At 42.9% G+C, this 24,814-nt stretch overlaps 2 protein-coding genes and 1 pseudogene across 2 annotated transcripts in view; 2 read left to right on the forward strand and 1 right to left on the reverse strand.

The window, feature by feature from the left end:
* LOC145399235 (uncharacterized) overlaps positions 1 to 7,016 on the reverse strand; it is an 87,009-nt gene extending 79,993 nt beyond the window's left edge. The window contains exons 1-2 of the mRNA XM_080271924.1: positions 6,992 to 7,016; positions 5,894 to 6,682 (exon numbers count right to left, since the gene is read on the reverse strand). Of these exons, the coding sequence (XP_080128050.1) occupies positions 5,894 to 6,682; positions 6,992 to 7,016 (814 nt within the window). The remainder of the gene's footprint in view (positions 1 to 5,893; positions 6,683 to 6,991) is intronic.
* The window catches only part of LOC145399266 (uncharacterized), a 368,546-nt pseudogene that overhangs the window by 84,548 nt on the left and 259,184 nt on the right, over positions 1 to 24,814 (forward strand).
* On the forward strand, positions 19,125 to 22,837 carry LOC145399236 (uncharacterized). The gene is made up of 2 exons (XM_080271925.1): positions 19,125 to 19,815; positions 19,962 to 22,837. The coding sequence occupies exons 1-2, from the start codon at positions 19,125 to 19,127 to the stop codon at positions 22,835 to 22,837; spliced, it is 3,567 nt and encodes a 1,188-aa protein (XP_080128051.1).

The raw sequence follows: 24,814 nt of genomic DNA on the forward strand, positions 1-24,814 counted from the left end.
CGATCATGGCCAGGAGACTTGTACTGATACAGCCACGATCGTGGCCAGGAGACCTGAAAGGGTTAAACATGGTGTGGATAACACTGACTCGTGGCTCAACCACAGGGTGGATACCACTGTCTCATTTTTGCTATGCTTGGCCACTGCTACCCTGGGACGGTTTTCTAAACTTCCCTCCATCTCCTGGCCTGTGAACACCTCAAGGATATCCTTGGACAGGTATGGAGGCAGAAACATTGTTTCAGCCCTGTGATGGACTAGCAGCTTTTGGCATCCCTCCCATATCTTTACAGCAGTGACCCTTCCCACCTTTGTTGGGTCAACCCTAACCTTGGGCCACCAATCCCAGTCTTCAGATTGGCAGCCCATCCTTTTACCAGGATTTATTTTACCCTGTTGAGGGCAGGCATATTGGTACCATCCCAGGACACAGATGGTTGACCCATCCCACACCATCCTGGGATTATCATCCCTGTCCTGAGGCCTGACATCCTCTCCTTGGATAAGGCACAAGTAATCAGGGACAAATGAACTTTTTTTGGGGGGGGCTGTTGGCTAAACCAGATATTGGGGCTCCTACCCAGGGAAGGGGCCCCCATCATGAGGTCTTGTGTGATGCCAGTCACTGTAGTTACATCATTTATCATTGGAATTTTTTTTTTTTTTTTTTTTTTTTCAATGTTGGGGGCCATGGCTGTAAGGTATTCAGCCTAGTGATTAATCTACCCCTGCAAGTCACCTCTTGACTGGGCATAATTAGTTGACACCAAGCCATTATGACGGACTGTCCTGTCTTAACATGGGCACTAACTTTTAAATCACAAACTGAATCCCCGTTTGTGATGCCATGCCATTGTGAATGACTGTCCCATCATAATATGGGCACAGCACATCTTGTGTCATAGTAGATCACACTCTGAATACCTATTGGTGGCATCATCCATCCATCCATCATCCAATCTTTTGTTGCCCCATGAGGACTGTAGAAAATGGGGCTAGGCAAGTTGGTCCTGACATTTAAAATGAGTGACCAGCCTCACTCATCCCCACATGGCATTATGTGAGCAATAAATCCCAACCACCCACTGGATATAAACCTGCACCGGCTCAATCCAATTGGAGCACCTAAATTACCCACTAAACCACCATGTACAATAATTTGGTTATTTGGTTACCACCTAGCATAGTAAATGGCTTCCTGGAGTACAGGAGCCATTTGGCTTGTCACTCAGTGTAGAGTCACCCATAGGCAGAATGAAAAGGAAAGAATGAAGAAAAGAAAGTCAGAAGAGGAAGGGAGGAAAGGGCAGACACCCACAGCAGCATTACATCGAGTGAGTGGATGGTGAGTGCTCCCACCCACCACCAATTGGTGGCATCCAGCCATCACAAATGATCATCACATCCAACCTCAAAAACAACTTGGTTTACTTTCAATGCCACTTCCTTCTGTCCATGGGAGACTCTACACTAAGTGACAGGACAAATGGTTTCCTATACACCAGGAAACCATTTACTATGCTGGGTGGTAACCATATAACCAAATTATGGTGCCTGGTGGTATAGTGGGTAATTAAGGCGCTCCAATCAGATTGGGCCTGTGCAGGTTTTTATCCATGGGATGGTTGAGTTTATCGCTCACATAATGCCATTCAGGGATGAGTGAGGCTGGTCACTCTCATCTTAACCTGCCGTGTCCCACTGACGTATATATACGTCCAAACATTTTGTCACTGTGACTCCCGTTGATGTTTATAAACGTGCCGCAATTGTAAGGTCTGTCATTTGCACATTTTACAAATTTCCCACATGATTTTTGATACGTATACACAGGACACCTTCCTCTACCCTATGCCAGGCAGGGGCAATGCCTTACCCCACATGACCTCCCTCCCCCCGGCACGCCATTGTCTCGGCAACTCACCTGTTACCAGTGACCTGGCCAGTAAAGACACGTCGCACCACGGTACAAAATTCAAGGCCAGAGTGATTCCCCAATCGATGACAATGTGGAGGACAAAGTTTATGTAGCATCAGAGGAAGAAGTGATGATCAGGTAATGTCGCCAAAAAAGGTGCGGTATGTCAATGTGTTTGGTGAGTGAAACAATGCTTATATCGCCTATATTAGTGTGGAAAGCAATAAACTCTTGTACTACATATAAATTCCTACCAAATAAATATATAAATACCATTTATGAGTGGTTTGAAATAGTTACCCCTCCCATAGAATATGTTTTCTCTGGAGCCAGGCCCCATAGAAAACACAGTGAGGAAAGGGTATTGTTACCTGTATCAGCATTTTAACCCCCTATGGGTGGGCAACTTATCAATTATACCACTGTGTGGAGCAGCATATTTTTGGAAAAATAAAGTATCAAGGAATAGGCATAAACATGCATAATTCGATGAAAATGGATAAAAAACGAAGACAAGAGGTGTTACATGCGCAGTAATACATCTCTGCTGGCTGTGGGAGGAGGAGGGGAGTGAGGGTGAAGAGCGGGCAGGCAGCTAATCACCAGGCGCGCCTGGGGGGAGGCTAGCAAACTATTCACTCATTTGCTTTTTCTTCACCACTGAACACTATATTTATCATTTATGCTTTCTTTACACTATTCATTGTCTTCAAAATCTTATGTATGTGTTTTCTATTTTACTTGAACACTTACAACAATATAACTTACATACGTATATACTATTTTACTTGAACAAATATAACACTACAACTTATACATATATATATATATATATATATATATATATATATATAGAGAGAGAGAGAGAGAGAGAGAGAGAGATACAGACAGACAGAGATATTCTATTTTACTTGCTTCAAGGTTTGGGAGAATTGAGGGCAGGACAGTAGGTGACAAGGATGCCTCATCACCCAATTTCACCAATAAATTAGGACGGAAAATGGCTGGACGTTACGTAACGTCACCCGCCTCCTCACGCACGGACGTTACGTAACGTCACCCTTCTGTTAGGGATTAAACCTCAGGTGAGTGATTTCTCTTTGAATTTTCAATGTTTCTCATAAGCGGAGGTTTTAGTAAAAAAAAATAAAAAAAATTGAAAATCTGCTGGGAATGGGGGAAGTCACTGATTAAAAATCTGCCAGGATGGGGCGGGTTAAATGTCAGGACCAACGTGCCTAGCCCTGCACTCCTATGCTCCTCATGGGGTAACACAAGATTAGATGATGAATGAATGAAAATACTTTCAACAGATTCCCAGGTCTTTTTCTTTCACAGCTATTAAAACTTTATCATACCTTGCCCTTCTGCCAAGTTCCATCATACCCTCTGTTTATATGCCTTCATATTATCATGCATTTAGCTGGATGTAAGGTGTTCCTATTATACTGCACATCTCCTAGTGCATGGTAATTTGGGTGAAAGAATACACTGTCGGTGAAAAATGTACACCACAAACATATCATGTACTAATGCTATTAATGGTGACATATCTTACTTGATTTCTGCCCAATATTTTTCACGGGATACTTGACATTAGTGATCTAAGCACCCAGCTCATGCTCTACCTTGCAATTGAAGTACCCCCCTCCCCATGACAAAAATAAAGCTTGAGGAGGCAAAAGTACCATAAAAATTGTGTTCCATTAGACCTGCCCCAGTAAAGTGAAAACAAAGATTACTCTCACTACAAGGTGGAGCACTTGCCATGTGCTTAGACATAATTATCTCATAATAAAATGTCATACAAAAAGGTAAGCTGCTAACCATAGACCAACAATACATACATGTACAATATTTTTGTGTACAGATGTTGTGCAGGATATAGTGCACCTTGCTGCCCAGTTTACTGTGTACTAAATGAATGCCCTGTACTCCTGTACAACTATCACGGTGAACAGCCCTCTCCTAATACAGTGCACTCTCAATATAATCAACTAATTTGTACCAGACCCTTGACATTACAGCCGAACACCATGCTGTTCAATAATTTCCCAGGCGTTGTGGCTTTTACCGAACAAAGACTGTTAAATATACAGCACTGTTTGGCCGTAACTCATACACAATAACATACAGGTAGGTCTAAATGGTTATTTTCTTAATAAATGCTCTATTTACTAACTGATGTTTTTATTCTTACCTTTCTGGGAGTAACTGCAGTGCAATGAAAGACTGCAAATAGGCCTCGGATAAATCTACGTACATTTGTCATTCAGTATTTACATGGAAAGTGTTGGTAAAGAAAACTGACACTGTATATTACCTGTTATATTAAATACTACTTATCAGAGAATAGCAAAACAAACAGTACAGAACAGCTGCATGTACATTAAACATAAACTGCATTCCACCACTGGCACAGTCATTGAAAACCATTACAAATCTGCACTATACTGTACATTGCCCATACACTACTGTACATTTGTTGTTCGGTATTTACAGGGAAAGTGTGGGTAAACTCATTGTATATCAGCTGTTACATTAAATATTGTACTGTATTACCTAACACAGTATAGCAATGCAAACAGTACAGAACAGCTGCATGTATATTAAACATGTGTTTAATGCACACACAGTGTGTGTGTGTGTGTGTGTGTGGGAGGGGGACACAATGCTGGTAGGTGTTTCCTGCGCATCCATTCTATTACTGTACCAAACAAAGTTCTTTAAAAGAATGTTCGGCCAACTCAAAGTGGTCGTTAAAACTGAAATTCATTGAAAGAGGGTTCAGTATATTAAGGGTTTACTGTATCTAGAGTTTCATATTATTTTATCACTCATGGTTAATGGTGTCTTGGCTCAGTAGATCGTATGACATGCTACATGAGGGGTGGCCTGCCACAAGTACCAATAGTAGCTAAAGGCGCTCTACAGACCAAAGGACTCGTTTTTTTTTTTCTACAACCCACTTTTGTAAAATTTTCCATTACAGACAAGCAGTTAACTGTAATTTATAAGAGTCATGTGCGCTCTCAGCTTGAATATTGCTCACCCTTGTGGAATGGATGTGGAGAGGTTGCATTAAAACAATTACACAAAATTCAGAACAAAGCTGTTAGAATTATTAACAACCCTGCCATTACAAATAAACTACCTCCCCTACAAGTACGAAGGAATGTTGCCTCCCTTGCATTATTTTACAGAGATTTTTATGGTAAATGCTCAGACGAAGTTGCATCCATGTTGCCACCTCTCCATGTCTTCCCTCGTGCTACATGGGCATCTGGTAGCGCTCATGACTGGAATGTCATTCAGTCATATTGCAGAACTTCTGCCTATCAGAATTCTTTCATTCCCCGAACTGTATCTCTTTGGAACTCACTTTCCCAGAGATGTTTCCCTCCAAACTTCAACCTACAGCTGTTCAAGTCTAACTGTTACAGATATTTTATGAACAGAGGACACCAGTAAGCTGGTGTATGGATTATTTTTTTTTTATTCATTTGTTTTTCCTTCCTCTGTCATTATTAAAAAAAAAAAAAAAAAAAAAAAAAATCCAGCCTATGAGATAAAACATGTCTTCTCCCTCACTTGTTAGTGAATGGCACCTTGCCTGGTTAAAGCCTGATTTCTTCTACAAGCTTTGCCACATTTATCATAACTATAAAATTGTTCTTACACTAGAATGAACTGTCAGGTGCCAAGTGAATAAGAATTTTTTCTACACAGTTTTCCAGTCATCACATTTCAAATTCTTTCACTCCTGAACTGACACTGGAGAGATCATAATAATACTATTCACCCTATTCATCACACTTGAATTTCTTCACTCCTTAATGAATTAAACAGTGTCAGATGACATCAACTGAGTCAACTGTTTAACACATTAAGCACACTAGAAACTCTTCCCTTTACAATGATTTAATAGGTGTTTGGTGAGATTGTTTTTCAGACCAAACTGTTTACCACACTCACCACACTTGAAATTCTTCACTCCTGAATGAACTAATAAGTGTTTGGTGAGTTCACCCTTCTGTGCAAATCGTTTACCACATTCATCACACTTGAAATTCTTCACTCCTGAATGAATTAATAGGTGTTGAGTGAGATGAACCTTCCGTGTAAATCGTTTACCACATTCATCACACTTGAAATTCTTCACTCCTGAATGAATTAATAGGTGTTGAGTGAGATGAACCTTCCGTGTAAATCGTTTACCACATTCATCACACCTGAAATTATTCACTCCTGAATGAATTAATAGGTGTTTGGTGAGATCACACTTCTGTGCAAATCGTCTACCACATTCATCACACTTGAAATTCTTCACTCCTGAATGAATTAATAGGTGCCGCGTGAGAACACCCTTCCGTGCAAATAGTTTACCACATTCATCACACTTGAAATTCTTCACTCCTGAATGAATTAATAGGTGCCGAGTGAGATGAACCTTCCGTGTAAATCGTTTACCACATTCATCACACTTGAAATTCTTCACTCCTGAATGAATTAATAGGTGTTTTCTGCGATTACTTTTATCTGTAAATTGTTTACCACATTCATCACACTTGAAATTCTTCACTCCTGAATGAATTAATAGGTGTTTGGTGAGTTTTTCCTTCCGTGCAAATTGTTTACCACATTCATCACACTTGAAATTCTTCACTCTTGAATGAACAACTGCATGCTGGATAAGACTGTTCTTAAAAGCAAATGCTTTACCACTCTCTAAACATCTAAACTGCTTAACTTCAGCTGAGGACACTGTTTCCAGGACAGTCTCATTGTCACTGAGGAACATTTTGTCACCCACCTCACATTCTAACTGTACATCTGGTTCTTCCTTTACCACCTCCATTATTTTGTCACCCACCTCACACTCTGACTGTACATCTGGTTCTTCCTTTACCACCTCCATTATTTTGTCACCCACCTCACACTCTGACTGTACATCTGATTCTTCCTTTACCACCTCCATTATATCATTCCTTCCACCTCTCTCAACTTCTACTATACTTCAGATACTCTACCCTGGTGTTAATCTTACTGTCTACCACCAACAGGATGACTTACCTTCACTGTACCAATGCTCAGTCATCAGCTGCTTCCATTACAATGAACAATAACTGTCAAAAATTCATCACTATTACTGGATAATAATTGTAATTACATAAAAAGGATAAAGTTTCAACACAGACTATTCTTCCTTTAACCCTTTGGCTGCAAGCTATCATTACGCGGCCTAAATTCTTAAAAAATGAATGTGCTAATTATAACTTTGTTGTTACTTTTCCAACAGGAAATGACCATGAAGTTTCCATTTTTTGTGTGTGATAATGGTCAAAAATGCATCTTTCTCTATGAGAAAATCGTGATTCTCTGAAGAAAAAAAAATGCAATAATAATTTTTGCTATTATGTAATTTTGCAATAATGATGAGATTTATGTCAAGCAAGGTTTTTCACTTGTATATCTACACTACAAACATGTACACTGTTTGTTGGCACATAAGAGAGATCAAAATTTACCGTTCATGTACAAGAAAATTGTAATATTCTGAGAAAAAAATGCGAAAATAGTTTTTGCTATTCTCTAATTTTGCTATAATGACGAGATTATTTACTTCAAGCAAGGTTTTTCACTTGTATATGTACACTAGACACAATGTTTATTGGCACATAAACGAAATAAAAACTTACTGTATTTATACAAAAACAACAGATGTGTGGAAGGAAATTTGTTTTTTTCAGCTGTGGATTGAAGTCGCCTGACACGTCATGAAGAATAATTAGTAGGGCGACCACAGTCACCTACCACGGCCAATGGATTAAACATTGCTAACACGTGAATGCTTCTGAACCGTAACTTTAAATATACAGATCACTGCTGAGTCAAGCTGTCAATTCAGACTGATATTACCACCGTCTTCCTTATTTCAATAGCTGCTACCTACTGTCTCTACAGCAACAGATACTGCAAAGGATACCACACCAGGTAAATCATCCAATATCAGTTCCTATGTGAGAAAAAACAAATCTTCCACAGGACACTACATAGATAATAACCCATAAGTTGTTGGCCGAGGTACCTCTTGCTGGATGTGCTAACACAACATAAGATGTGCCCTCAGTCCTGTTTTATACTTATCATCCATTACTCAGGCAGCACCCTGATGACGACAGTGTTTACGACTGCTTTACTGCTCTGACTCCAGCTGTGAACCTGGAACAACAGTCACCTTTAGACCAGCATCTCCATCAACTTAATAACACTGTCCAGTGAACCCTAATTTTGCATGGTGCTCATTTATGCTATGTGGGGAAAGAAAAAAAGTTCTGATTCATTTTTATGGTTATTCAATTGGCTGAGCAATAAAAGACATATGAAAATGTATATAAAAAAAGCTAAAGAAAAAAATACTGTGTCTGTCTTATTATGGGCTGGTTTGCAAATCTCTGTATACAACATGAACTCTTATAGGCAAAAAATACATTTAACATTTAATATCACTTTACTGTGCCATTCATGATCAATACATCTTTAACTGTTAAAATGTGACATTCCTTCCATAAGTAATGATCAAGTAACTGCTATATTACTTTTGGAATGTATTCTGAATTTCCTGCCACGTCATTACTATGCATCAGAGACATGGATAACACCAATGGTGGCACAGTTTGACAGTAAGCCATAGTATACTGGAAGCATTCCTGTACTGGAAATACACTTTTTACAGAGCCAAGAGTGGGATCTTTGGGAAAATTTCTGATTCACTTTTCCCCAATACCAAAATAAAATAAAAGGGGGAGTCTTAAGCTTCTTTTTGTGCAGATTCCATTTGCACAATGCACAGTATAACTTGGGAATACTGTACATTGGTCATGCAAAACAATGATTTAAAGTAAAACACTTTATAAAGGCAGAGCCAGAAACATCAACATGAAGATCTGAGTCTAGGCACAATCATTACCTTTTAGTTGGGGTCTGCAGAGTCCACATCAGCTCCTCTGATGAACTGATTACAAACTGCCTTGTGCGTGTCCAGCTGTTCTCTCACCACACACCTGAATCACAGATCACTTCATTACATACAGAACAGTAGACTATCTAGTGGACAAGTAATTAATGTTACATCAACACAATTATGTAATACTTTTAGAAGTCACTGGCCTGGCATCAAGAGATTAATGTGTACTTCCTAAGGAAATACAGAAACCAGTAAAGCTTAAATGTAAAGTATGCCTAAAACAAAGATACATACAGCAACTTTACATAATTAAAACAATGACTGAAGGTAGTAGGTGGTGGGAACCATCATCCACTCACTTGATGTATGGTAGTACTGAACATTTCCCTTCCTTCTCATTTTATTTCTGTGTCTGCCTTTCTCTCATCTTACCTCTCCCTTACCTTTCTGTTAGTTTTAATTACTCTTCTTTCCATATCAGGTGGATCTACTGTATGCTCATTGACAAGCCTAATAGTTTCCTATAACCCAGTAACCCATAACAACTCTGGTTGATAACAATATAGGCTAACCAAATGACAGGATGAAATGAAGCCTGCTATGGTGCCCCTATTAGCTGGGTGGAAAGATGCAAATGTGGCATTCATCCAGGAACCAAACCACACTATTCCATGCACCTTGCTTGGGTCAGGCACTGTCAGCCACAAAGGAACATCAGGTCATTACATGGGACAACCCTGTAATGTTGCTTGCCTGTAGCTGATGGGTCTGCTTGGCCAGACAGTCTGGGGCTGATCAGAAACAAAATACAACAACTGACTATCACACATCTGGCAAGTCCTATGTGGTGAATATGGGTGCCAAGTTAGTCTACTCCCCCTAGTGCCACCTCTGCACCACTAAACAAGAGGTAGCTACTGATTGTTCTCATATTAGTTTCCTAATGTAGACTGGATGCTTCCAATGCCAGCCTAGAGCTGTTACACTGACTTAGTCTACGTCCTGTCACCGCCAAAACCCTCTAGAATCATAGGACTGACATTCTATGTTCTGTCACCACCAAATCCCTTTAGAATTATAGGACGTTAAAAATGGTAACTGCACTGGATTCAGTCATACGAGGTTATAACCATATCACGACACCTAAACGGATTGTAGTAGCATGATGCACCTCTAGATGGCAGTACTAACATGCATTATGAGTAAGTGTGCCACACGGTGAGGAGCTAGGCAGACGTGGGGATTTGTGACATTCATTTGCTTGCTCTTGTGCATGTGTCGTCAGGTGATTTTTAGGACAGATATGAAAAAGGAAGTGTGAATTCCCGATGTCACTAACCAAGGAAAAAATGCCACTCTTCACCAGATTATATAATTTTCGACATCAAAGTCGGTCAACTAAACCCCGTTCATTTTATGTGCCCTCTTTGTCACTGAAAAGAAGGCAGAAATTATAACAACATTATTTTTATTCACTGCTACAAGGAAGAGAGGCTGTAATATAGTCAAATAGAATAAAAAATTGGTTGGCCGAGTCTACCATCTCTGTATTGGGACGGTTATTATTCTTTCCTTCCTTTAATATCCATAAGCTTTATTTTACATTCATTTCATGTATTTGTTCATCAAAACAAAAACAGTGTTACAAGAAACATGTAACCATTCTTCGTTAAGAAACAGTAGCACGACACGGCTGAAGATCATATGTTACGATCATAAACAATAGCAAAGTCACGTGTATCTACTGCCCAGCTGGACCTGCTGTATAAAGATCATGGAAAACCATTGCATAGAAAAATGGACAGTGCCTAGACTGAAGTTTTTCCTGAAGTCAATAGGAATACTCTGTTCAGGGTACACAAAACCCCAGTTGGTTAGACTTTTTGTACAGTACTTTGGAGCCCTCGGCATCGTCGGATATCGGCCGGCAGTCTCGTCTCTGCACAATTTCGGCTTTAAACATTGTACAATTTTCATATGAAAAACTTTGCAGATTTTCTTCAGCATTTTGGGGATGAAGCATTGTTCTTTTAGAAAACTAAATTATATGGTTTTCAAACCAAAGATGCAGCTAGAGACTTGTAAAATAAGTAATGAATGCTGCCACTCCCAGTGTGCTTTCACAGCTTCTATAGTAATGTTTTGCTGCATTTATCACACTAAAGCATCTAGGAAATTATCTAGGAAATTAGTATACCTACTAAAGAATAATATCATGAAGAGCTTACCTACGGTATATCAATAACTATCACAGGTGAGATTTTTAAAGATATGTGATTTCTGTGGTGTCTGCATGAGTAGCCTGACCTCCATATTGACCTAGCTGGTGATCAATGGTAACTCTTGAGTTAGTGATGGTGTTAATTTGCATCAAATTTTCTGCAAATCTTAAGAAAAATGCAAATGAGACCCTGACAATGATTCAGCAAGTGTTTGGTGAGCAATCTTTCGGTTGGACACAGGTGATTCAGTGGCAGGTAGGTTCAAAGCCGGTCAAACATCAGTTGACAATGACAACCACACAGGGAGGTCCTCAACCAGCACAACTCCTCAGAATGTCGCAAAATTTTAGCAGCTCATTCATAAGGATTGACATCGGAACATTCACGATATTGGTGAGGAGGTGGGAATTGGTTTTGTGACATGTCAGAGGATTCTCACTGAAGAATTGGCAAGAGCCAAATCACAGCCAAATTTGTCCCCAGGCTCCTGACAACTGACCACATGCTGCAATGCGTTGATGTCTGCAATGAGATTCTTGAACTCACCTCAGAAGATGAACCCTTCTTGTCCAGGCCCTCTGTGACATTTTTCTGTTCCCAAAAATGAAAATTAGGCTGAGAGAGCATTGTTTTGATACCACTGAGGACATCCAGAAGGAATAGCAGGCGGTGCTTGACAATCATCGAAAAGGACTTCCAGGGAGCGTTCCAGCAATGGAGGAAGTAGTGGGATCAGTGTATCAATGCGCAAGGGAACTACTTTGAGGGTGATGGTGGCCAATACGAGCTATGGTGAGTTATCAAATTTATATAGCATTAGTCCAGAAAATATTGGATAACACCTTGTATATAACCCCTCCAGTTCAGTATATTTTTCCAGAAGCCGAATAAACTCGTCCTTACACAGTAATCCCTCCAATATCCGACGTAATAGAGCTATAGGCAGATCTGGATAGTGGTCCTGTCCGGATATTGGGCCCCAGCTTCTAGACTTGTACTTATGGACCCTAACTCATAAAAAGACCTATACAACTCCCTCTGGACATGCATAGCACCTATTTAAGACCCAAATCACACCAATAAGGGACATAAAAGACTGAAATAAATGCAAAAGAAGCATAAAACAAGGTTACTGAGGTAGGTTCATACAATATTCAACATTCTGGGTACGTTAGAAGTCCCTGGCTCCTGGACTGGTAGTTATGGACCCTAACCTAGCCTATGATAACTCAGAAAAACACCTCCCTACTGCACATGCATAGCACCTAAGACACAGCATATTCACACCAATAAGGGACATAAAAGAGTGAAATGAGGTGTTTGAGGTAAGTATTGTATGAAAAATACAGTAGAGTACAGTATGAAACATTCTGCCTACTTACAGCAAGTCCATGGCCATCTCGATGAATAACCGCCTCCTCTCAGACTCTGACAGTAAGAAGGATTTCCTGAAGCACTTGCAGTACGCTGTTCATGAAGTCTTGCACTGAACTGTCATTCGCACTCAGAAGTCCATTCTCTTCACAGTGTGCACTCTTGTCTAACTTATGCTCCATTGTAAATTAATAAGTGTTGCACTCTGCACTTTAAGTCTTTCCACTCTTATAACCATTTTCTAAAGCAAAAACACACAAGTTTATTTACGTTAAATTCAGTCCAAAAATTGTTTGTCTTTTCACTTACAACTGAAAATCCTTAACACAATGCACTGTTTTTTTCACTGCACAACACTGTAAATTCCTGTGTGGTCTAGTGGAGAAGTTCTTGGCGTCTATTCACTGTCAGAGTCCGAGAGTATCGCTGGCAGGTGACCTAGGGGTGCGTCGCTGGGTCGTGGTGATGGCGTACCCACTGCAGACGACTCTGAAGACAGACGCAAACTCACGTCGAGTGGTGACTCCACCGTGGCTGATATGCTGGGCTGTGGCTCGGAGCATGAGGGCCTGTCTTCGGGAGGCAATGGAGCGGAGCCAGGGCTGGGCACAGCGGGGGCCACGGGCCTGAAAAAACTGTCAATCGTTGATTGATGCAAGGAACGACGATTCTGACGATTAATGATGCGCTGCCTGAAAGCATGCACTTCCTCCACAAGTTCCAAGGGCCCCATCTCCCTGTCGCAGTCCAGGTGTTCCAGGTAGTCCAGAACGAACTCTAGGTGTTCCCGGAGTGTGCTCAGCTTGAGGATGGCTGGAGTTGTGTCATGGTGAGAGGAGTCTGCATCATCGTCGTCATCCTCGTTGGAATCTTCAAGCTGGGTACTGACACCTGCAACTGAAGATGCGATCTCGATATCAGACAGGGTCTGATACCCAGGATCGCCCTTGTCGTCATCCAACCACTCACGTACGTCGTCCACATCAACATCGTCGCCATGCGTATGTAGACGTGCATGGAAGTCATCCACGTTAAAACCTAGGAAATCGTACTCCACATCCGTTCCAAGAAGCAGGTGAGACCAACCATTTTCTAGAGTCTTGACAGGGATTTCCTTCCATGCACTGGCCCAGTTGTAGATTGCAGACTTGATGTTGTAACTGCAAAGGTTTTTCAAAGTCCGCTGGCCTTGCGTGTCCCGTCCCTCCCTGCGCTCGTCCTCGTCCTCGAGAACAACCATTACCTCGTCCGGGAACTTCCTTCGGTACAGCCTCTTCGTTGCCACGATCGCTCCTTGGTCCATTGGTTGGATGAGAGCAGTCGTATTAGGTGGCAGAAACATGCACCTAATGCGGCCATTCTCAGCCACCAAGTCCTTGTCGCACGGGTGGGCAGGTGCATTGTCGAGGAGAAGGAGCGCCTTTACCTGGTCGCGTGGGATTCCCAGTTTCTCCATCTGGTAATGTATGACCTCCTTGACGAAATGGCGGTGGAACCAGTCTTTGAAGATCTGGGCTGTGAACCATGCCTTCAAAGAATGGTACCAGATGACAGGAAGGACATCCATCACCCCACAAAGACACTGAGGCTGCTTTGTGCAGCCAACAATAACGGGCTTAAGCCGGTGCATACCGTTAGCATTGGCACAACACAAACCAGATATCCGCTGCTTGGAGAGCTTGCGACCAGGTACACGCTTCTCCGTCTCCTCGGCTAGAGTGTTCGTTGGCAAAGAGCGATAGAATAAACCAGTTTCGTCAGCGTTGTAGACTTTACCGAGAGTGAGGCCCTCCCTGTCGATCAAGCCCTTCACCTTGTGCCAAAACTTGTCAACTCCATCCTCGTGAGCGTCTAAAGCTTCACCATGAGCCTTACGGTTGGTAAGGCCATGCCGTACCTTAAATGCGAAGAGCCAACCCTCGGATGCCTTGAAGTCTAGGGCGTCGTGAAGCCTGGCGAACTTCTCAGTAGCAGCCTTCAGCTCCGTACCACGTACCATCACACCAGCAGCACATTGCTGTCGATACCAAATCAACGTGGAACGGTCAACTTCAGCAAACTTGGGAGTAAACATCACCTTCCTCACCACGTTGCATTTGCTTCTCGAAGAGAAGTCAGCCGTGTACTGCATGAGTTTGTCTCAGGATCTCTTAATATCCAAGTAGATTGGGCCAGGTTAAACTCGCGGAGGATGCGTGAAGACCACCCCGCATCTACTTTCTCCAATATCTCCTGCTTCCTCTCCAGAGTTAACACCATTCTCTTCCTCTTCTCAGGCGGCGGGGCCATCATCACACACACGAAGGAGAGGTACGAGAGCAGCAGGAGTGCCTGCAGCAGGTAAGGCGCCACCACAAAAGCGAGCACGTGGGCAGCCATGACGACAAGCGTTCACTCGCGATGAGACAGGCGGAAAGTGGGGAGGATGCAGGGGCGCTCTAGCGGACGTTGGAGGAATGACGCGCCAAAACAAAGCTGTTCCATGCCCCGCCCGCCAAGTTCAAATTATGGGCGGGATTTTTTTGTTTTTTTCGAATTTTTTGCAGTTTTCAGACCATTTTGGGAATATTGGATCCCAGGACGATTATGTCCGGTTAGTGGGGATGTTCGGATACTGGGCGTTCGGATATTAGAAGGATTACTGTATATCCAAAATAACTGAAGATAGGACAATATGAGCCTTGTTCAGTACTTATTATTACAAGCCAAACCTTACAGTACCTATTCAAACACACGTCTTACCTCACTTTAATTGTCTAACCTAACAATATAAACAAGCCCAACCAAAAATAACCTACTGGTAACCTAACTTATGCAAGCCAACCCTAACCTAACCTAACACAGTCCAAACTAACTTTATTTAACCATAAACTAGCCCAATCTAACCTATGGTAACTTATCCAAACTGAAATATCATAAATTAGGTTTGGAAGTGGTGGCAACCATCATCTATTTACTTGATGTAGTGCTGCCTACTTCTTCCTTAGCCTACATCATTCTTTTTCTGTGCCTGCCCTCCTCTTTTCCTATTACTCCTATCTTTCCTGTCAATTCTTATTGCTATTCTTTCCTTTACAGGTGTCTTTACATTGAGTGACATGCCAAATGGTTTCCTGTAAGCCAAGAAACCATTTACAATGCTGGGTGGTAACCATATAACCAAATCATATGTGCTCCCTACGTGTCAGCAAGTGGGTTGGTGGAGGGTGCCCCTCCCCGTAAAACAACTAACTCAATGACAAATGGCCACCCCTTACGGGATTGTGGCATCTGGCAATAGAGAGATAGATAGATAATAATTTGGCATTAAAGCATTTATTTAAGGTGGAAATACAAGAACTACAAGTCTTTCACCTCTGCCTTACATTCAATGGAATCAGCTGTTTTTTGTTTATGATTTACACTGGGCCTGGCATGATGCAGTACCTTGATCCATGATGTGTGTGGTATCTAACCCACAGAATGCTTACCTTACCGTGTATTTATCATAATACAAGCTCATCTAAGTCTCTATTTTTGGTAATAATTAGTAATGCCATTGAGTGATTTGCTTCTGTTGGTGGCCTTCATGCCAGCCACCTCAACCTGTAGCCCTGTCCCACTCCAGGACTTTGTGTGTGTGTGTGTTTTGCTTTTTTTTTTTTGGGGGGGGGGGATTGTGCTTTATACATGGCAGGAAATACAGTGGGTTGGGTTGTTATGAAAATTTAGAGTAGCTCTGGATAAATCAGCAAAGATAAGCATAATTTAGTGCCAAAAACAGCATGCCAAGATGGTGTCCATCTGTCTTCAGCACACCACAAGATGGTGTAGTAGCAGTAGTAGTTGTTCCCTAGGCAGTCTGGCCAAACAGCCATGAGTCCCTAAGGAAGGCCATGGCCGAGACCGGGCTTTCCCATAGAGTTCTCAAGGAGCGATGTTGTGTTCTTGGCGTAGGTCAGTGTGTGCAATGCAGTCTTCCATAATGTGCCTAATAGTATGGGGTGCTGTGTTGCATCCTGGACAGACATCAGCGACGGGGTCATCCAGCCTCTTCTGATAACTTAGAGGGCTGGATGATGCCCACATCTCAGCCTGGCCAGGTGGACTCTGTCTTCACGAGGGAGATAGGATTCACAATGGTGGATATCGAGAGGCTGTGCATGCAGCTGTGTATTGTCTTTGAGTGACTGAATGAAGCGGTGAGTGATTTGAGTATGGATATGCTTCTGCAAGCTGGTCTGAGGCAGGTACGGGGAAGAGATGACAGTACAGTAATACCTCGATATACGATACCCTCAGATGCGATACCCAGGCTTAATGATGGGGGTAGAAATTGCACTAGAAATTGCACCATACCCCGCCTAACAATGGCTAAACCTCGGTTAAATGATGGGTTTTGATTTTTCTTACCGATTTTGATATTTTAGACTAAAATTGTGTTTAGGTTGATTTATAAACTGTTTTTAGACTCTGATTAATGTGTTTTAGCCATAGGTGGGGTGAACATTGTCATTTTGGGGTACAGTTTACTAAGCCTGATTTTCTCCAGACTTATATCTGATGATATTCAGATCTTATTTGTTGGTTTTAGTGAGTTCTTTAAAGGTGTTAAGCTTAGGTTAGCTTTCTTGACAGCTGTTAGGCCATTTAGATTAGCTTTAAACCTTCTTTTGGGGCTCATCTGGGTGGGTTTTGGACTTGGTTTGGGGGGAAACCCAGGGCTGGTAAACAGTCCACAATAAAATATATGTTAAAAGTACCCTGATATACAATACCCCACCTAATGATGGAGTTTTACCTAACCAATTAGACTCTTAAACCAGGGAATGCCTGTATTTGTGTACCAGTATGATATCGTGTGTTGGGTGTTTTGATATTCCTTGGTATGTGTGAATGTGCTGCCATGTAGTGTAGTGGATGATGTGGGTTTGTGGTGGCTGCGGCGAGAATTTGGGTGTCTCTCATGTCTAGATGACCCTTGACTTTGAGGACTTCGGTTTTTGGTGTAGGTGGTCTGTGGCTGTGCAGCCTGTGATTATTTTCAGGGCTTGTTCTGTATGGTCTGTAGAGTTTTGTAGTGTGTTTTAGTGAGGTTGGAAGCCCAAGCAGGGGTTGCATAATTCATCACTGAATGTATGTATTGTTGGTATACTGTGGTGGTGGTTTCTTTGTTGTGTCCAAACGTTGTGTGGGCAAGTGACTGAGTCTTGTGTTAATTTATCTTTAATGTTTGTGATGTGTTGTTTAAATGACATTGATGTATTGTATGTTACACCAAGGATTGTGTGTGTGTGTGTGTGTGTGTGTGTGTGTGTGTGTGTGTGGTAGGGGAGTGTTGTTTATGATGAGGTGTGGAATGTGACTGTGTTCTGCTGTCCAGTTTGTGAAAAGGGTCATTAGATTTGGCTGGGACTATTTTAAGTCTGTTTGTGAACCATTCGTGTAGTGTGTTGAGGTAAGGTTGGAGGATGTGTGCAGCTGTGTTTGCGTTTTGGTGTGTACACGTAGGTGTTATGTCATACACATAGGAAGCTAGGTGTATCTGTGGTGTGTGGGATGTGGGTATGTCATGCATGTATAGGTTAACGAGAGTAGGGGACAAAACAGATCCTTGAGGGACGCCATTTGTGAAGTTTCTATGTTCGAAGACTGACCGGCAAATGTTACATGTGTACATCTGCCTGCTGAATAGTTTGCCAGCCATCTTCTTGTGTTATCTGCACGATAACAAAAGTCAGTTTTGAATAATGGTACACATACCGTAAACTGGGGTGAATTCGGACGATTTTTTCATTTTTTTGTTCCATGTAATCTAGTTTTTAATTCAGTCCAAGATCTTAAGTACTGTATGTTGAGCTGGTCCACCAGGATATCGAATCATTGCAGTAAAAATTTAAAATGTTTCATATATAATTATAGCAAATATAGTAATTGGTGTCCGAATTTGTACTCATGCTTTGGTTAATTCGGACACACTGTATAAATTCGTACATAAATTAAAAATGAATGCATATGACTACCCTGGGTTCCCAGTTTAGTCTCGGACATATGTGGGGCCATTTCGGATGCTCTGGGGCTTTTAAAAAATATTCTTCCAGTACAAAAATAATGCCACTCCCTGACAAAATAAGCTAATGACTATAATAAGATATGAACACAACAGCAATTTTATTTTTTTCCTTGGTTTAAATAAAACATATTAGAACACATGTAGATAAGATAAATCTAACAACAAACCTTAGTATTGTACATGGAACAATCATTTCTTGACTAATAATTTCATTTTTGGAAGACTGATGTGTTATGTCTTGTCATGCTGTGTCTGTCATGCTATGTCTGTCATGCTATGTCTATGTCATGCTATGTCTATGTCATGCTATGACTATGTCATGCTATGTCTGTCATGCTATGTCTGTTAAGTTGGTGGTAATAATGCCATTTGCCCTTTTTCCCATTTTATGTATATTTAGAAAAGAATTCATCCTGTGTCGAACACTGTGTTCGAATCTGTCAGTTATCAAACCGACCTGATGAAAGGGTTGGCTGTTTATTGACGAGTTAGTGAGAATAAAACCAGCAGTCGAAGAGGTTGTCTTCCTCCTTCCCTTGCCTGTGCCCAGACTTTATTACAAGCTATCTAGGCATTCTCTCACAACTTATGATGGACGGAAGTGATAGTGGCAAACCGGCATCGTCAACCTCAGCCCGGGGAGACAGCCTTACGACGGAACTTCGTCTGATCCCGGAATTTGACGGTACTTCGCACTCGGTGGTAGAGTGGATCGAAAAGCTGGAGCTGGTTTGTCGGCTACGAGGGATCTCTGATCTACACACCATTGTGCCACTGCGACTCACAGGCGGGGCTTTCTCTGTTTATCAGCAGCTCAGCAGCGTAGACAAGGGGAACTTCGACACCATAAAGGATGCACTCACCTCGGCATTTGCTGCAGACAAGTTTGTTGCCTATGAGCAGTTTGTGGACCGTAGGCTGCGTGATGGCGAGTCTGTTGACGTGTACTTGGCTGACCTGCGCCACCTGGCTACACGATTTGGAGGAATGACCGACGCCGGTGTATGTTGTGCTTTTTTAGCTGGTCTTCCAGAAGCTGTTCGCCACATTCTGAGAGCTGGTTCACGCATGGAAACTATGGATATTAACCAACTTCTGAACCGTGCTCGAGCTGTTCTAGCGGATAATTACCTCGATGATGGGGCATCAGCACAACCAGCCGGCTCCAGACAGCACACAGTGGCTCCTGCATTAGTTGGTGTTGGTGGTGTGCGCTGCCATTCCTGTAACCAGCCGAACCACTACGCTCGTGACTGCCAGGCTGGACGCAGTGTGCGCAGAGGTAGAGGTGGGCGAGGTAATGTGTGCTGCTTCAGATGCGGGGGACGAGGCCAAATCGCTACCTCATGCCCTTCGGGAAATGGATCAGGAGAGGTGGGACCAGCGCCAGCCTCCTCTCCAGACCGTCAGTGAGAGGCGCTTTACCAGTGACTCGCTTGGTTGTTGATGGAAAGAACTGTGATGCCCTGGTAGACACCGGCTGTACTCAGAGTATTGCACACGTTTCCATGTGCTCTCGCTGGACCAAAGGAAATATCAGTGTGAGGACAGTAAGCGGTGAGCTTTATATGTGTATGGGAACAGGTGTGGTAACAGTCCAGCTACTGTCAGGAGTGTCCGTGTCTGTGAATGTGATTGTAGTGCCTTCCAAGCCGCTTAATTTTGACTTTATTCTGGGCATGAACGGTGTTGAAGCCCTTCAGGGAGTGACAGTGCATTCACCGGACAAAGTGCGATTTGGTATTGAGGAAGTGCAGGCTTCAGCCGTGACAGTACCTACCATACAACGAAATATTGTCGAGAGGGATTTTGAAGTAACATATGACATTGCAGCTAAAAAGTGGACAGTGTTGTGGAACTGGCGTGATAACTCAGAGCCTCCACGACTACTGAATACTGTCTCTGAATACAGGGTGCCGAATGAAGCTCGAAAAGAATATGAAAATGAACTGTGTGAATGGATTAAGGACGGATGGCTGGTTCCATACAACGAGAGTATACATGGCCCTGTGAAAGGAACTATCCCTCTGATGGCTGTCGTGCAGCAAAACAAGAAAAAAGTACGCCCTGTCCTTGATTTTCGTGAGTTGAATGCCCATCTTAATTTGCACACAGCTGAAGCGGACGTCTGCACTGAGAAGATACGGGAGTGGCGCAGGCGTGGACAGAGGGTCGCTCTCATTGACTTGCGCAAGGCTTACCTACAGATACACGTTCACAGATCGCTATGGTCGTCCCAGACAGTGGTGTTCCGTGGGAGACGTTACTGTTTGACTAGACTGGGCTTTGGACTGAACATCGCACCACTAGTATTGAAGGAGGTCCTGAGTCGTGTGTTGAGCATGGACGAGAAGATAAACCGCGCCACTTCACCATACCTGGACGATATTCTGGTGGACGAAAGTGTGGCGAGTGCAGCAGAAGTGGAATGTCACCTTAGTCGTCACGGCCTGCTCTGCAAACCTCCCGAGATTGTGTCTGAAGGAACTCGTGTGCTGGGCATTAGAGTCTGGGGGGAGCACGATCGTCTCGTCTGGAAGCGTGATAATGGCGTTGGCAAGCTACCTGAAAAGCTGACTAGGCGGACAGTGTTTTCACTCTGCGGGCAGCTAACGAGTCACCTTCCTGTTTGTGGCTGGTTGCGAGTGGCGGCGTCGTACATTAAAAGACGGGCCAATGAGGTCACGACTACGTGGGACGACGAGATTAATGACCTCAGTTTGCACTCGATGCTTGCGGACACGTTGGAGCGGGTGAAGAACTCAGACCCGGCCCGAGGACGATGGGATGTGGCGGGAGACGAAGCTATACTATGGGTAGATGCAAGTTCCCTCGCATTGGGAGCTGTGTTGGAGGTGAAAGGTGAAGTTATTGAAGACTCGTGTTGGTTACGACGGGACGAGTGCTCTCACATTAATCTTGCGGAGCTGGACGCTGTTATTAAGGGGATAAATCTTGCAATCTCCTGGAAGATGAAACAGCTGACTCTTATAACTGACTCAAGAACTGTGTTCCACTGGATCACGGATGCTCTCTCAGGAAAATCTCGTTTGAAGACTAGAGCTTCCAGTGAAATGTTGATCCGTAGGCGCCTAGAGACTTTTAAATCTATCATCGTCGAGTATAATCTGTGTCTAGAAGTAAAGTTTGTGTCTTCTACTGAAAACAAAGCAGATGCGCTAACACGAGTACCGAAGAGGTGGATGACACTAGCAAACGGGCAGACAAGCTGTGCAGCTGTTGCCAGTGTTTCAGACAGGGACATCGTTAACATTCATGAAACCAGCGGGCATCCCGGCATCAAGCGTACACTGTACTTCTGCAGAAGGCTCTATCCTACGGTTCAGAGGCAGCAGGTTCGCAGTGTTCTTCAGAGTTGTCAAGAATGTCAATCCTTTGATCCGGCACCAGAGAAGTGGAAGAAAGGGGAGTTGGGGGTTTCAGAGATCTGGAGCAGAGTTAGCATGGACGTCTGTCATGTCAGAAACCAGCACTATCTGACGCTCATCGACTGCGGGCCAACACGTTATGCCATCTGGAAAAGACTCAGGCGGCAAGATGTCATCAGTGTTGTTGAACAGCTAGAGTCTGTGTTTTATGAACGTGGAGCACCTAAGGAGCTATTAACTGACAATGCTGCCAGCTTCCGTAGCTCAACGATCAAAGAGTTCGCCAGGCGTTGGGGTATGGTCATCAGGTATCGGTGTGCCAACGCTCCATCTGGTAATGGAATATCAGAGAGAAATCATCGAACCGTGAAAACTATACTGGCACGGAAAGGCTGTTCCGTAGCTGAAGCAGTGTACCGCTACAACGTTATGCCACGAGGTGATGATGCCTCATCTGCCCCTGCCAACCAGATATTTAGATACGAGGTCAGACTGCTGGGTATCGACGGAGTAACTCTGCAAGATCAGCCGGTGGAAGAACAACATCGCTTCAGCGTCGGTGATCGTGTATGGATCCGGCATCCCAGCAGACGCTGCGATTCTCGAAGCACAGAGGGCACAGTAACGCGAGTTATATCTGCCCAGAACGTCGAGGTGGATGGTATGCCTCGTCATGTGCGTGACCTAAGGCTGGCAACATCGCTGTCTACTGCCCCAGAGGATTCACTAGCTGAAGAAAGCCCTGAATCAGAAACAGATGATGATTTGCTAATCGATGTGAGAGGTCCTTCGAATGAGTCTACGTCAAGTGATACGTCAAGTGAAGACGAAGTAGATAGTCCAGGGAGACCACTGCCCCGTCGAGGTTCTAGGGAGCGCCGTCCAGTACGGCCGTTCCAATATAGTGATCTTTAGAAGATCAGGGGGGAGTGTTATGTCTTGTCATGCTGTGTCTGTCATGCTATGTCTGTCATGCTATGTCTGTCATGCTATGTCTATGTCATGCTATGTCTATGTCATGCTATGTCTATGTCATGCTATGTCTGTCATGCTATGTCTGTTAAGTTGGTGGTAATAATGCCATTTGCCCTTTTTCCCATTTTATGTATATTTAGAAAAGAATTCATCCTGTGTCGAACACTGTGTTCGAATCTGTCAGTTATCAAACCGACCTGATGAAAGGGTTGGCTGTTTATTGACGAGTTAGTGAGAATAAAACCAGCAGTCGAAGAGGTTGTCTTCCTCCTTCCCTTGCCTGTGCCCAGACTTTATTACATGATGGATTATAAGTTACAGGTGATATTTAACATGATTATTTGGCTTTACCAGTTTTTTGCTTGCCTTTTTCACTACGATAAGGACCTTGATCTCCACCAGTTCATTTCTTAAATGTTCGAGTCATTGGGTGACCTTGTTTAAACAGGTAGTACCATAAAAGCTTAAGAGTATACCTGTAAATGATACATATGAACCCAATTACACACAGTATCCACATCTGGCAAATTATAAGCAATTGTACATTGTAAAAAGTGTTACTTTTTCGTTCATACTCCCCCTGTCCGAATTCACCCCATGTCCGAACTGACTCCAATTTGCATTAAAATTGTAAAAATTTCATTAAATGCCCAGTTAAGAGATTAATTGAGAAGATAACGCCAATTACTTACTTTGCACTTTCACACTACGCATGAAAGTACATCCGGGCACCGAAGATTTTCTTGCATCTATTCATTAACATTTCTGCCAAAGAAAGTTTGCCAATGTTACAAATTTTATTCTTTTTACATATGTATGCTTTTTAGTATATATTCTCTGACTAAATATATCTGTGCTGTTTACTTATCCCCTAATTCTACTGACTATCAAAAATTCTTCGACTATCTTACTTCTACGATGGAACACATTCTGTCCATTTCTCCTTTCTCTGAAATCTCCATTCTTGGAGATTTCAATGTTCACCACCACCTTTGGCTCTCCTCTCCTTTCATGGATCCACCTGGTGAACAAGCCTACATCTTTTCTATCCTTAATGACCTAGAGCAGCTTGTACAGCACCCTACCCGTATCCCTGACCGCCTTGGAGAGAGCTCCAACATACTTGACCTCTTCCTCACAACTAATCCTTCTGCTTACTCTGTTAATCTTTTCTCTCCATTGGGCTCCTCCGATCACAACCTTATTACCTTAACCTGTCCTATCACTCCGGTACGGCCTGTGGACCCTCCAGGGAAACGTCGTCTGTGGCATTTTGGAGCCGCGGACTGGGAGGCCCTCAGGCAGTACTTCTTTGATTTTCCCTGGAATGATTATTGCTTCCATGGACGTGAGCCATCTGAGTGTGCCTTGCGCATTACGGAGGTTATTCTCTCGGGCATGGAAGCATACATTCCTTTCTCATATCCTTTGACTAACGCAAGAAAGCCTTGGTTTAATCACGCTTGTTCTAATGCTGTCCGCAACAAGGAGAAGGCCTACAAAAGGTACCGGAGCCAACCCACCCCTGAATCACATCATCTTTACGTTTCTGCCCGGAATCGTGCTAAGTCTGTTCTTCGCTCTACTAAAAATAATTTCATCCATACTAAATGCTCTCAACTCTCCAACTCGAATTCTTCCCGCTCCTTCTGGCACCTTGCCAAAAATCTTTCTAACAACTTTACCTCATCATCCTTCCCTCCTCTTTTATACTCTGATGGTTCTGTAGCTATTTCTTCTACTGATAAAGCAGATCTCTTCGCACAGACTTTCTCCTCCAATTCCACCTTAGATGATTCCGGTGCTGTTCCTCCATCACTTCCCTCCTCTGACTTCCTCATGGCTGACATTAAAATTTCTTCAGTTGATGTATTTTCTGCCATCACTGGCCTCAGTACTAACAAGGCATATGGGCCT

Source organism: Coenobita brevimanus, chromosome 48, assembly GCF_032717465.1.
Source record: "Coenobita brevimanus isolate Jiangsu-jjx chromosome 48, ASM3271746v2, whole genome shotgun sequence".
In the NCBI taxonomy this organism is placed as follows: domain Eukaryota; kingdom Metazoa; phylum Arthropoda; class Malacostraca; order Decapoda; family Coenobitidae; genus Coenobita; species Coenobita brevimanus.

Excerpts from the sequence above, each read along its gene's own strand:
- LOC145399236 (XM_080271925.1), top strand. The coding sequence starts at position 19,125 with ATGGACGGAAGTGATAGTGGCAAACCGGCATCGTCAACCTCAGCCCGG. Across the intron at positions 19,816-19,961 it reads TGGACGCAGTGTGCGCAGAG|TGACTCGCTTGGTTGTTGAT; the intron begins GTAGAGGTGGGC and ends GCGCTTTACCAG.